Source organism: Callorhinchus milii, unplaced genomic scaffold (genome assembly GCF_018977255.1).
Source record: "Callorhinchus milii isolate IMCB2004 unplaced genomic scaffold, IMCB_Cmil_1.0 Scaffold7, whole genome shotgun sequence".
Classification (NCBI taxonomy): Eukaryota; Metazoa; Chordata; class Chondrichthyes; order Chimaeriformes; family Callorhinchidae; genus Callorhinchus; species Callorhinchus milii.
Window position 1 is genome coordinate 26,926,896 of NW_024704748.1, and position 13,404 is coordinate 26,940,299.

The 13,404-nt window shown below is 45.2% G+C and overlaps 1 protein-coding gene across 3 annotated transcripts in view; it reads right to left on the minus strand.

Annotated features, from left to right (window-relative positions):
* Positions 1 to 7,987: 7,987 nt before the first annotated feature.
* afap1l2 (actin filament associated protein 1-like 2) overlaps positions 7,988 to 13,404 on the minus strand; it is a 69,690-nt gene continuing 64,273 nt past the window's right edge. Inside the window, exons 14-19 of one of the 3 annotated variants that reach the window (XM_042337019.1) lie at positions 12,780 to 13,025; positions 12,513 to 12,684; positions 12,254 to 12,418; positions 9,470 to 9,663; positions 8,849 to 8,971; positions 7,988 to 8,218 (exon numbers count right to left, since the gene is read on the minus strand). In XM_042337019.1, the coding sequence (XP_042192953.1) occupies positions 8,192 to 8,218; positions 8,849 to 8,971; positions 9,470 to 9,663; positions 12,254 to 12,418; positions 12,513 to 12,684; positions 12,780 to 13,025 (927 nt within the window). In that variant the 3' untranslated portion in view covers positions 7,988 to 8,191. Of the gene's footprint in view, positions 8,219 to 8,848; positions 8,972 to 9,469; positions 9,664 to 12,253; positions 12,419 to 12,512; positions 12,691 to 12,779; positions 13,026 to 13,404 lie in introns of all 3 variants that reach the window. The other 2 variants (XM_042337020.1, XM_042337018.1) reach the window with 2 other exon arrangements.

A 13,404-nucleotide genomic window follows, 5' to 3' on the forward strand; every position in this document is an offset into this window, starting at 1 on the left:
CGGACATTCTAACTCTTTGTAGGAAGTTAAGCGACGTTAGGAATTTTTAGGAAAGTGATTGAACTGCTATGTTAAAAAATAATATTGACTATGTTGTGATCTGTCAATGTTTGATATTTCCAGGGACTTCTCAAGTACAGTATTGCCTGTATTTGGGTACCATAACTGTTCAGCTTTCTGTAAATCTTGTATAAACTTTAATTGACTCTACATATTCGTCTTTACTGTGGGTAACGCATTTCTAACTTGTGCAACTTTGGACTTCTGTGTTAATGTTAATGTTTTACTAGTTTTGTTTAAGCTGTTTTGTGTTGTAATACATACAGTGACAATCCATTGTTTTAGAAGCCTTGACATTTAGATATAATCAGAAACGTCTTAATCTGTTCTCTGTATATATTGAATTTGTTTTATATTGTTAAAAAAANGTCACTGAGGTTTGAAATGGGGCTGATGTCCTTTTTATCTAAAAAANCACTGTGGACACCAGAATACTTGTTGATCTAGCAGCAACAAAAATGACATTTGCACAGCGCCTTTCACGTCAGGAGGAAGTTCCAAGGCGCTGGACAATCAGGGATTTGAACCCGAGTTTGGGGTGGGATCAGGTGGGGGTAGGAGGGTGATCGAAGGGGTGGTCGAAGAGGATGGTTTTGAAACGTGCCTTGAAGGAGGCGATGAATCAGATGGGAATTGTGTTCAGCCGACGTGAGGATAATTACGGACTGAGTTGACGTCGGTGCTATTTATGTGCTGTCTGATTAGGCATTACCATCCCACGGGTTTTGTTTAGCAGCAGTTATTCATAGCTCTCAAGGTGCTACTACTAGACCTATTTTGGAATCCATATGCTCCAACCGCTCCCTGTTCAACTCAGGGTTCGGTTCATTCATTTAATGGCCTTTGCCTGTCTTGTGCAGTAACAATGTGTATTACAGTATTTTGTATATAAGTGTTGCTATCCATCTTTACACAGGGTATCTGCAGTACCTGGGTGTGTGTGATGCTCTGGGGAAAGCTCTTCATGTTTGTAACACAAAGAAACAAAGCTTTGTTTAAGTACCTCTACAAGTGGCCATATATGTTATTAGAAACAATAAAAGTATCTGGTCAGCAAAGAATCCTATGGTTATCATTGTGGGACAGTAATAAAATACAGACCATCACATTCGCTGGTGAGTGAGTGAAACCTATGTCATACGAAGCTTGGTCTATGTCACCAACCTTTAATGCAACTTTTTATCGTTGTTACATCCGTCCATTCAGCAAAGACCACAAGAGCCGGATACGATGGCTGACAAGTTTCTAAAGAACAATTAACCACAGGGGATGGTAGGATGTGGAACACATCCAAAGGGAGCAGTTGGCTGGGTACGTTACCTAGAGCGATGGGATGAGGGATAACCACCATTCGCTGGCTGGTAAGTTGATCTCTGCTGTACCATCCGAGGAAGGCAGATGGTGGAGGCCAAGATTTTTCTCCACAGAGGAGGAAAGCTGTGCAGGACATCAATTAGGAGTGAGAGCCTCAAAGCAACATGCAATCAACTTGAGTAAACCACATTAACAAGAGGCCTGCCAGCAGCCAGTCAACCTTTCATCTCAATCAGAGAATGACTTGCGGCAAGGAATGAAACTAAAGGGGCAGGGAGAGAAACAAATAATGATTGGATGATTTCGACCCTGGCACCTTGTAAAAACTAGTCCCAATTAGTTGTCCCAACCTGGTTATCATGAGGTTCGATGGGTGTTTGTTTGTAAGCAAACCGTATTTTGTGTAAATAGATTATTGCTGTAACGTAGCTGTAGAAAATGCAACACACACGAAAAATGGGTAAAGTTTCCACCCTGTTTATTCTGATTTGTAAAAGAAAAGTGTAGGAAATAACTCAAATGCTTTTCATACCTCATCCAACCAGAAAAAGCAATTAACATGCTCGGGAATAATCAGCTGGGATTACGTGATAAGACCAATTATTAAAATTGAGTGAATAAATGAGACACATTTTGTCTGGAGATCTTGGATTGTGTTATGGTCACATAATTTGGTAGGCAATCTGTGTCAAAATAACTTGGCTGATATTACAAAGCCCTATTATTGTCTGATTTGCGCCCACAAAACAAAATGAAATCACAACATTGATTACCTTTCAGGTCTATTACTCTGTTTGCATTTTGTGTGTCTGTGTTGCTGTAAGTTTCCCTTTCTGGAGTGATGTGCAGTCCTGTAGCTCAGTGGTTAGTGCACTCGCCTCGCGAGCGAGAGGACCTGGGTTTGATGCCCGGGCCGGGCCAAACATTGGGCAAGTTTCCTTACTCCACACATCTCAGTTTACCAGCAGTAAGTAGGAACCCGGTTGTTCCAGAAAGCGATTGACGGATCACTTCCTGGGGATAGCAATCCCTCCATAATAATAATAATAATAAAAAATTGGTCACTTCAATCCACGACTAGTTTGTGGGGACGCTGTTGTGTGCAATTGGCAGCTGCGTTTCGCCCACAAAATATAGTCAATTCACTCTACAGTGTACCCTGTGAAGCGCTTTGAGACTTCTCGAAGATTAATATTTTTATTATATCAAATGCAAGGATTATATATATTATTGTATTGACTCAAACTGCTGAGTGGACATCTTAAGTTCAACATCTGGACGAAGACACCGCTGGAGTATCTGATTCAGAGGCCAGATTGCTCCTAACTGAGCCAGGCCGACACCCAATAGTCATAAATACTTGCATTCAGAATAGTGTTAAATAAATAGGTAAAAAAATGCATCACAGATGTTTATGCTTAGACTGCAGCTCTATACTACAAAGAAAAATGTCTTGCTGTGTGGCCACAACTTATTATTGCACAGATTAGGTAGGAAAACTTTGGCTTTTGTTAAAGTATATTGTGTGTTCTATGTTTAGAGGCAATAAATCCTGTCTTTTTTTTAGCTTGAAAGAAACTGAGGGGCATATTCCATAGTTTGGGAAAGTTGACATTAAATAATGTCTGTTGGCATTATTAAAGAGGAAAAGCCGTGTTTTTTTAAAATAAAAATCATGGAGTGGCAGGAAATACAATGCTTCAAATCCCCAAACAATGGAAACATTTTAAGGATGTAGGAAAACAGGAACAGGAGGCCATTCAGCCCACTCAGCCTGTTCTACCAGTTTATGAAGTCCTGGCAGATCTTTCAATCTTGTCCTTTTGCCGTACACCTTGATACCTCTTAACAACAACAACACATTACATTTACACGGGGCCTTTCATGTCGGGAGGACGTTCCAAGGCGCTGGACAGTCAGGGATTTGGCCCCGAGCTGGAGGGTTGGATCAGGGAGGGTGGAGGACAGGGAGGGCAGGGGTAAGGCACAGTCAACAACAAAATAACAGGCCATCTCTCTCTTAAACTATTAATTCCTCCTCTATGTTTTCAGAGAGTTTCTCATCACCCAAAGGAGAACTCACACAATTATTGCTCTCTCCCTGTGCGATCAGTGTGTCCCACGGCCAATGACATTGAAGGGCGGAGAAATTCAGAACAAATCTGTGGAGACGCGACTTCAGTGAGCGAGCGGTAAACTTACGGAACTGACTCCCTAAGGAGACACACGGGCGAAGCAGAAAATGTTGTGTGTTTCAAGAACAAATGAGATCAATTTCTGCTAGAAAATAATATCTGGGGATAGATACAGTGGAGTCCTGTGGCTCAGTGGTTAGAGCACTCGCCTCGCAAGTGAGAGACCTGGGTTCGATTCCCGACCGAGTGAAACCTTGGGCAAGTTTCCTTACTCCACACGCCTGATAATAATCCCTCAAGAAAAAAAACAATAATAATTTGGTCACTTCAATCCATGACTGTTTGTGGGACGCTGCTGTGCGCAATTGGCTGCCGCGTTTTGCCCACAAATATATAGTCAATTCACTTTACAGTATATTCTGTGAAGCGCTTTGAGACGTCGAGAAGACGTGAAAAGCGCCATATCAAATGCAAGGATTATTATTATTATTATTATAGATACAATATTTCGGGCACGACATGTCAAGCGACTGCCAGGATGGCGGAAGGCAAACTGGATGGACCTTGGTCTTCTTTGGCCAGCAAATTCCTATGTTTTTACCTTCCAGACCTCCTAGGATTTGCAGGAAACCCTCGGGTTCTCCTCACGACTTGTGCTGATGAGTGGATCTGCTTGTGTGGGCGTCTTGATGTGCAGATGAAACAATAGGAATCTCAGTCTCTCCCCTCTGCCAAGGAGGCTTGGCAAGCACACAAAGCTTTGGCCGCGGAGCTTAAATACAGCCCTTATTGTCCCATCGATTGTCTCCAAACAGCAGGGAAGGCCACACAGAGAGATCCTATCAAGTTTGTATTCTTAGTCGTCTATAATTACACAGCTTTGTGTTTGTTCCTCTTTCCCCCCCCCCCCCCTCACCCCCCACACACACACAAACACCACCCCCTCCCCTCTCCACAGGTGCCCCCAGTGAAGTTCTGTAGCTCAGTGGGTAGAGCACTCGCCTCGCAAGTGAGAGGACCTGGGTTTGATTCCTGGCAAAGTGTTGAGCAAGTTTCCTCACCAGCAGTAAGTAGGAACCCAGTTGTTAGTGGATTGGTGGATCAAAAAAAAATTTGGTCACTCAATCCACGGCTGTTTGTGGGGACGCTGCTGTACGCAATTGGCTGCTACGTTTCGCCCACGAAATATACAGTCAATTCACTTTACGGTGTATCCTGTGAAGCGCTTTGAGACGTCTCGAAGACGTGATCAGGCGCTGCATCAAATGCAAGGATTATTATTATTATTAGCCGCGTGAATTTTTTTTTTGGGGGGGGGGTTTATATCAATGTAAATTGTCGTTTAGAATATTGATCTAAGAATTTGGGAAAAAGGTAGGACGGATAGATTTATACCTTTAAATTTATAACTTTTTTCGCCACGACCTTTAGCGCAGCCGAAACCCGGCTATAATTTCCCTTTTCGTTCTCCACGCAGGCGATCTGGAAAACAAAGTGCTGTAAATGTCCGAAATGAATGCGACAGCTTTGGGACACGTCCGATCCTTGCGTTATTTGTAGTTGTTTCGGCACTCCTACTTTCTCACCTGCCTGCCATTGCTTCAGCGAACTATTACCTTGCAATTCGGTCCCAACGACACCTGAAAGTCTACAATCAAAAGAATCACTGGGAAAAAACATATGAAGCAGCAGGTACAGGTGCAATTGCAAGCACTTCCTCCAAGAAACTGCCCTCATCCCACTTGTTCGCACACTGCAAAGCCACTAGAGGGTACTCTGCACATACTGTTGTGGAGTCCTGTCGCTCACCGGTCAGAGGACCTGGGTTCGATTCCCGGGCAAAACATTAACAATAATATTAATTAGAGGAAAAAAAACCCGAAGGCAGAATCTGAACGTAATAAACAGACTATAAACCGTGGCGTTGATACCTCTGTGGTTAGGGTGCGTGATTCACATTTTGCATTTTTTTTTATTTATTAAACTTTTGGTACAATACAAAGGAAAAACACGACTAGCAATTAATGACATAATTAATGCGACAACGGACGAAACGAAATACCTCTGGAGAGGTTGCGTTGCAAAGTTTCTTCGGGATTGTAAAGATGAACCCTTCTGTATCGAAGTCAGGAAACCCAGGAATTTTGGGAATAACGGGGAATAGTGATAGGAAGGGATTAATGAGAGCAAAGAAGCTGCTGTGAATCTGCCTCGACTCCCCCCCGGGTTGCGTTCAAGGAATGCTGGTATCTGTACAGGAAGCGCATGCGGGGAGCTCTGCTATCGAGCACCAAATGCCAACCACTTCCCCAACATTAAACCAGTTGCTCAGGAACTTTTCAAATTAAATTCTTTTCAAGCTTAAAGTTGGCTTGGAATCAATCGGCTGCTGTAAATCCAGACTTAGACGGCAGGATACTGTGTTCAGGGTCAGTTTGCTATATATAATGATAATAATTTGGTCATTCAATCCACGACTGTTTGTGGGACGCCGCTGTGCGCAATTGGCTGCCGCGTATCGACCACAAAACAGACAGTCAATTCACTTTACAGTGTATCCCGTGAAGCGCTTTGAGACGTTTAGAAGACATGATAAGGCGCTGTATCAAATGCAAGGGTTATTATTGTTATTAATGACTCAAACATAAAGAGCTTCTAAACCGGATTGGTTTGATGACACTTGCAGGGTTGGATATGGACATGGAGACTGCATCAAAATCACTGTTAAAATGTAGCATAACAGGGTGTTAGTCACCAATACCACACTGTAGCATTATCCCACTTGCTGATTTCAGCTTGGAGTTCACAAAGCCTGGAAATCAAGCCCAAAAACTGCGCAATTCTCTTCTCCACATTTACAGCCACACCTACTGGGTGCTGACCATCACCTGGTTCGGTGTGTCTTCACCTCACTATCCTCCTTGTGGGGGGGAGTGGGGGGGGGACGAGGAGGAGGAAGGTAAGTGAGGTCTCCTTGGGAGCTGAACTGGCTCCGAAGAGACGTGCTTGGCAAGGGAGTGTCGGAATCGAGCCAGCCCTCTGTGGCGGTCTCGGTAGTTTCTTGATCCGGGCAGGTCCGCAGTATTGCAGGGCACTCAAGCAAGTCAGCCCGGCTCATCAGCAGGACTTCGAGGGCAGCCACTACAACAAGAACCAACTGACTGATGCAGGGGCTGAGGGACTGAGCAGTGGGAGAGTATTCCTGGAATGTGAAGAAACTTGAGGGCAAGTGAGGGCACGTGGAATAACGTTTCACCCCCAAAATATACAGTCAATTCACTTTACAGTATAATCTGTGAAGCACTTTGAGACGTCTCAAAGACGTGTTAAGGCGCTGTATCAAATGCAAGGATTATTATATCATATAACAAGTCCATCTTACACACTGTACCGCAAAAATCGTGTTGTTGGGTCAAATTCAGCGTGAAATGTTCAACAGTTAAACTTGACTGAACAACTCAACCTTTGAAAAGACCAGAGCAGCAGCTGAATTAATCAGAGCAGAGCTGGAAATGCTATTTATTGTAAGAAACCTGACCTCACTAATTCTCCCTTATTTCTGTTCCCGGCATAAAACCAGAATGTTTTCTGCTGTTAACTGTTCGCAGGTTAAGTATAATGTATTTACAATTGTTGCAAAGGAACATATGTTGAAACAAGGGCAATGTGGGTCAGTGGTGAGTGGGGAGGTGGGGGTGGTGGGGTGCGAGATGTGGAGCAAGAGAGGGGGGAAGAGACACAAATTGGACTGATTGGGAAGCTCTTCCAAAGAGCCAGCACAGGCACAGTGGGCCGAGCGGTCTCCTTCTGTGCTGTAATATTCCATGATTCTACTGCTCCGAACCAAAAATGTGTCATTTTTGGACCCACGAAATAAGAGGCGTCTTGTCACCAGGCTTTCCACACTACTCTGCAGTCTGCTTTCTTATGGAATCACCCTATGGTGGGAGTGTGCGTCTCTCTTACTCAAGGATGACCGTACCAACAACCCAGGGAGCATGAGTGCGTGGCAATTGGATGCGTTGATGACAAGGCAGGCCAATACTTGACAGACATCGCCTCCCGCAAACTGCACATAACCACAAGTCATAGGCTAACACTTTGCAAACAGGGATTTCTACACCTGCAACCCACAGATGTCTTGGTTGTGGATTGCAAATTTTAACGCTTCAATATTTTTTCTTTTAAAAAAAAGGCCAATATCCCCTCTCGCTTTGAATGATTTAAGACAAGACAGCATTTACTCGCTAAATGTTAAACGTTTGTAGAATAAGAATAACAATCCTGACATTTGGGGTAGATTTTTTAAAAAAAAAAAAACTTTTTAAGCGTACAGAATGTTCAGTGGTGAGATAAAAGAGCCTCCGAGACCTTCAGTGGTATCACAGTGATGGCCCATGATGTTAGTAGGTGAGTTCCTGCTGATTAAAGCGCTCCGAGACGCCGTACAGCATGAAGGGCGCTATATAAATGCAATTTTATTGTTGTTGTTGTTGTTGTAGTTGTTGTTGTTGTTGATTACTGGGGCAGCAGAAGCTTTCATTTTATATGGAAAAAGGTGCAACAAGTACTTCATAACTTTCTACACCTGCCGCTGGGAATAGAGGAATTGCTCTCAGTCCAAACACTCCGCAGCTCCTGCTTGTATCAGTCCCATCTCTGTCTCACTCGGCGAGACGTTTCTAGCTGCTGGCTTTCTTTTCCCATTCCTGCCGGCGGAGAAAGGAAAACACAACAACGGGTGTAAGCGGCTGGAGAGACGCCGAATCCGATTGAACCAAATAAAGGCGGCAGACTCCCGATAACTCGGCGCTCCGAGGGAAAAGGGGGCTCAGTGACAAGCGATCCAGAGAGCGAGTGGAGTCTGGCAGCTCAGTGGTTAGAGCACTCGCCTCGGAAGCGAGCGAGAGGACCTGGGTTTGATTTCCGGGGCAGGGCAAAACTTTGGGGCAAGTTTCCTTACTCCACACGCCTCTGTTTACCAGCAGTCAGTAGGATTCTGGTTGTTAATCGATGGGTGGATCGCTTTTCTGGGGTTAATAATCCCTTCAAAAAAATAAATAATAAATTGCAACTGGGGAAGGGGGAGAGGGAATTAAATAATAAATCGGCCGCTCAATCCCCGACCGTTTGTGGGACACTGCTGTGCGCATTTGGGGGAAGGGGAGAGGGAAGGAGAGGGGGAGAGGGAGGGTGATGGGGAGAGGGAGAGGGAGGGAGAGGGGGAGGGGTAGGGGGAAGGGGATGGTAGTCAATTATTTCAAACTGGACCTAACTTCGCGTTCCGGCCATGTGAATTATCAAGTCACACTTCGCAATGTTCACTCGTGGGGTGTTACCTTTGCCTTCTGTAGGACAGTCCCTTTTGTGGATTGCACGATAGATACTGGCCTATTCTTTAAGGCAGCTGCACAGTTCACGGCTGAGTTGTCTTGGCTGTTGTTGGGGTTGGGGACCTTAACCTGGAGAAAGTAACAAAACCTTCTCTGGTTAGAACACGCTCAATGATCAGTGTCTTTTACTAAACTTCCCCCACTGCAAAACTGAGCCCCTGATGTGTCCCAAAAGGTTCAAACGTCTCGCAAGCGAGAGGACCCGGGTTCGATTCCCGGGCAGGGTGAAACGTTGGGCAAGTTTCCTCGCTCCACACGTCCCGGTTTACCTCGCAGTAATTAGGAACCCGGTTATTAGTTGATTGGCAGATCGCTTTTCCAGAGGTAATAATCTCTTCAAAAAAAAAGAAATTAAAAAAGAATAATAATTTGGTCACTCAATCCACGACTGTGTGTGGGACGCTGATGTGCGCAATTGGCTGCCGCATTTCGCCCACAAAATATACAGACAGTTCACTGTACAGTATATCCTGTGAAGCGCTTTGAGACGTCTCAACGAAGTGATAAGGCACTGTATCAAATGCGAGGATTATTATTATAATTATTATTGTTGAATCAGTATTAAACCTTGCAACGTACATTATCAAATTGGCTGGCATCCACCATCATTCCCAAAGGGACCGGTCCCAGTTCTGCCTTCCTCAGGTTCTCCCTCACAGATACCAACTTAAGTTCCAGGTCCACCCTATTGTTCTCCTTTGATTTGCAGTCTTCTTCAATCTGCCGTAGTCTGTCCTCTTGAGTGCTCAGTATATGTTTGTCTGCCGCCAAAAAAAAAAAACAGTGATAAGACGTGATACGGCTCTATAGCAAATGCAAGGATTATTATTATCATGACTCATATTACTGAAGAGTGTGCAATGTATTAAAAGCAATTAACACCCACTGTGGTGCTGTTTCCTGCCTTCTCTCACCCCCACTGCAATCAGTTTACCTCTCCAAATATTGATGAAATCAGAAAATAGCAGTGCATGATTTGCGGGCCTTCGCTGGTTCAATTTGCAAACATTCATTTTAAACAAGCCAGATCCCACAAATTGAAGGAAGCGCAAACACAAGCCAAACCTGCAGAATGAAAGCAAACAGGCAGAGCTTGCTGCTAATCGCAGTTCATGTCTCCAGATCAGCGTCAAATCACTGGCGCAACTCGGGAGCGCCGAGAAATGTCTACCCTTCATTTCCTCATGGTTCTACTTGGATTTGTTGGCGTGCGCAATACAGCGGCCCGACACACAGCACAGACGCAAGTGGTCAATTGTTTCCGTGGAAATCTCGGTTTCTGTGGCTTGTTTAAGAGGGAGTTCGGGGGGTGGAGGGGGTGGGGAGGGAACGCCAAGGCTCAGTTCCCACTTGAGTACGTCTGCAAAGTAGCCAATACTATATTTTCTGTGGATCTCACTTCAGTGAACAATCAGACGTCATTGAGACATCTCAAAGCGCTTTATAGAATATATTCTAAAGTGAATTGACTTTGTATTTTGTGGGCGCAGCGTAGCAACCAATTGTGCACAGCAGTGCCCCATGAACAGTCATAGATGGAGTGAAAACATTAGTTTTTTTGCGGGGGGGGGGGGCGGATTATTACACCCGGAAAAACAATCCGCCAATCGACAAACTGAGTTCCTGCTCACTGCTGGTAAACAGAGGCGTGTGGAGTAAGGAAACGTGCCCAACGCTTTGCCCTGCCCGGGAATCGAACCCGGGTCTTCTCGCTTGCAAGGAGAGTGCTCTAACCACTGAGAGCTACAGGACTCTACAGATGGCCCTTTCCCATTGCTTGGGGACCCACCAGCAGGATCTGCTCACACATTCCCCAGCAGATAGCACAGGGAGGCGAGGTCACAGCCTGCAATGAGGTCACCATCACCGCTGTGTGACCCTCAGAAGTCCAGGGAGAGGCAGAAAACTAGGAGGGAGTTTTACTCATGAATTCTAACTAAAACAGTCTTAGTTTACTGCTTTGAAAGCTTGACAGTTTATGGCCCGCTCAGCAGAATTTGAGACATCCAATTCACTGACAAGGCCAAACACCCAATGACACCGGCCAAGAGGCTCTTCATGACGCACATCTGCTACTGATCATTGAGTTTTGAGCATTGTTGGTCAGTTTCCATGGTAACGGCTCAGGAGCCAAACTGCTGAAATTGTTGCGTTTACAGTCCAACATATCCAGGGCCGGCAGAGCAGCCGACACTGCGCTGGTTTACTCTGAGCCTTGACTTGACAATGACACCTCATTTGACGCTCTGTCTTAAGAACATGAGAGCTCGCTGGCGAAAGAAGGCCGAGGTCCATCCAGTTCACCCTCCACCATCCTGGCCGGCGCTTGACGTGTCGCGTCCCCAAACTATATACCGTATCTATCCCCAGATATTATTTTCCAGCAGAAACCGATCTCATTTGTTCTTGAAGCAAACAACGCTCTCTGCTTCCACCGTCTGTCTGTGTGTCTGTCTGTCTGTCTCCCCGGGGAGCCCGTTCTGTAAGTTTACTGCTCGGGCACTGGAGTAGTGTTTCCACAGATTTGTTCTGAATTTATTCCCCTTCAATGGCAGGCCATGGACTCCGGTTCTTCAGTACAAAATAAAACAGCCTATATCTATTCCCTTCAGAATTTTAACATCTTTCACCCACAAAATATAGTCAATTCACTTTACAGTGTATCTTAAGAACATAAGAACTTGCTGGCGAAAGAAGACCGAGGTCCTGAAGACGTCCTGAAGATGTGATAAGGCGCTGTATCAAATGTGAGGATTATTATTATTATTAAAGACAGTAATCATATCACCCCTCAACCTTTTCTTCTCCAGTTTAGTTTTGGATCACTGGCACAACTGGAACTCTATAAGTGTCATCCCTTCATTTTCCCTGGGTTCTCTCTGCATTTGTTGGTGTGCGAGGTGAAACAGCTCGAAGCTCAACACCGAATGCAAGTGATCATTTGTTTCCATGAAAATGTTTGGACGTCGTGGCTTGTTTAAAAGGGAGTTGGATGTTTGAGGGGTGGGAGGGCGGAGGATGGAAGTCAAACCTCAGTTCCTGAAGCAGCCTGTTCTGAGACTCACTCCATGGCTCTTCCCCGGCTCCCACCCCGAGCACTACGTTAACTATGCTGGAGTTAAGCGACAAAGACCGTTTAGTCTTTGGTCCTCAGAGCTTTTGTACTGCATCCATTGCTCCACATCCCTCTGCATCAGTGTCAAACTACACCACGGTTACGCACTCCGAAATGCCAAGCCACACTCATGAAGGGCGTTATGTGAACAACAACAACAGCTTGCATTTATACAGCACTTCTCACACAGGGTAGCGTCTCAGAACGCTTGTCGTTGTATCTGAAGACACACTTACCTTTGCAAACTGCTATTGCCTCCTTGATCTCCCTCTTTTGTTTTCTTAAGAGCAACAGTTCATTTCGAAGTTGTTCTTTTTCCTTCTCAAGCCTCTCCCTCTCTTCCATGATTTTCTTCAGATCTGCCTCGGAGCGATTCTTTCCAAACTTGGTTTCGATGGACACTGGGGAAGAATTGTCAAGGGGGCAAACAATTATTGCAAAGCTTGGTGTGAAAGGAAACGAGGAGTGAGAGGAGGAGTGAAACAAGGAGCCCACCTGTTGCAGCCAACTTCTGCTTTTCTACACAGTCTGTGGAGGGCTTTGCTTGCTGTTGAGGCACCGAGTTCACGGCGGTCTTACTTTGCTCGGCCCAGAGAGGTGTCGTCTTCTGATTGTTTGACGGTTTACTGACGGACTTCTCTTCGATCTCGGTCTTCACTTGAGATATCTGAGGCTTGGAACAACGTAAGAGTGATTGATTTCAATGAAAGGGTTATCAAAGGTAAAATATATGGTGGTAAAAATCCTTTAAGAAGCTTGTACCTTAACCGCAGCAGGCTCCACAGGTTTTGCAGCGACCACACTCTCGCATTCACCAGCCGAGTCCCTATCGCTGCCCTGTGCGGGAGTTACAGCTCCTTTTCCGCTGTCAGAACAGAGAGTGTTTGTCTGTACATTAGAAGCTGCTTTGTTATTATTGGAATGAAGGAACGATTTCACTGGATTGAGGTCCAGGTAAACTCTGGCTTGGTCATCTTTAGGAATTTGTTCCTCGTTTGCTTTCTCTTCCTGCATTGAAGTAGAAAAGACGTCGACACGTTTATCACGGAAGAAATTATTAACCGGAATTTGTTCGTTTAGAAACGTTTTTAAAATGTCTTTTGAAATACCTGCCCTGACTTCTACATAACAATAGCGGCCGAAAATGCTCAGAGTGCCTTAGATTCCCATTTAACAACAACAACGACAGCAAATGACATTTACACAGCGTCTCTCATGTTGGGAGGATGTCCCAAGGCGCTGGACAGTCAGGGATTTGGACCCGAGCTGGGGGTTGGCATCAGGGAGGGTGGAGGGCAGGAGGGTGGAGTAGGAGGGGTGACTGAAGGCGCGGTCGAAGAGGAGGGTCTTGAGACGTGCTTTGAAGGAGGCGAGGGAGGGAGTGAGG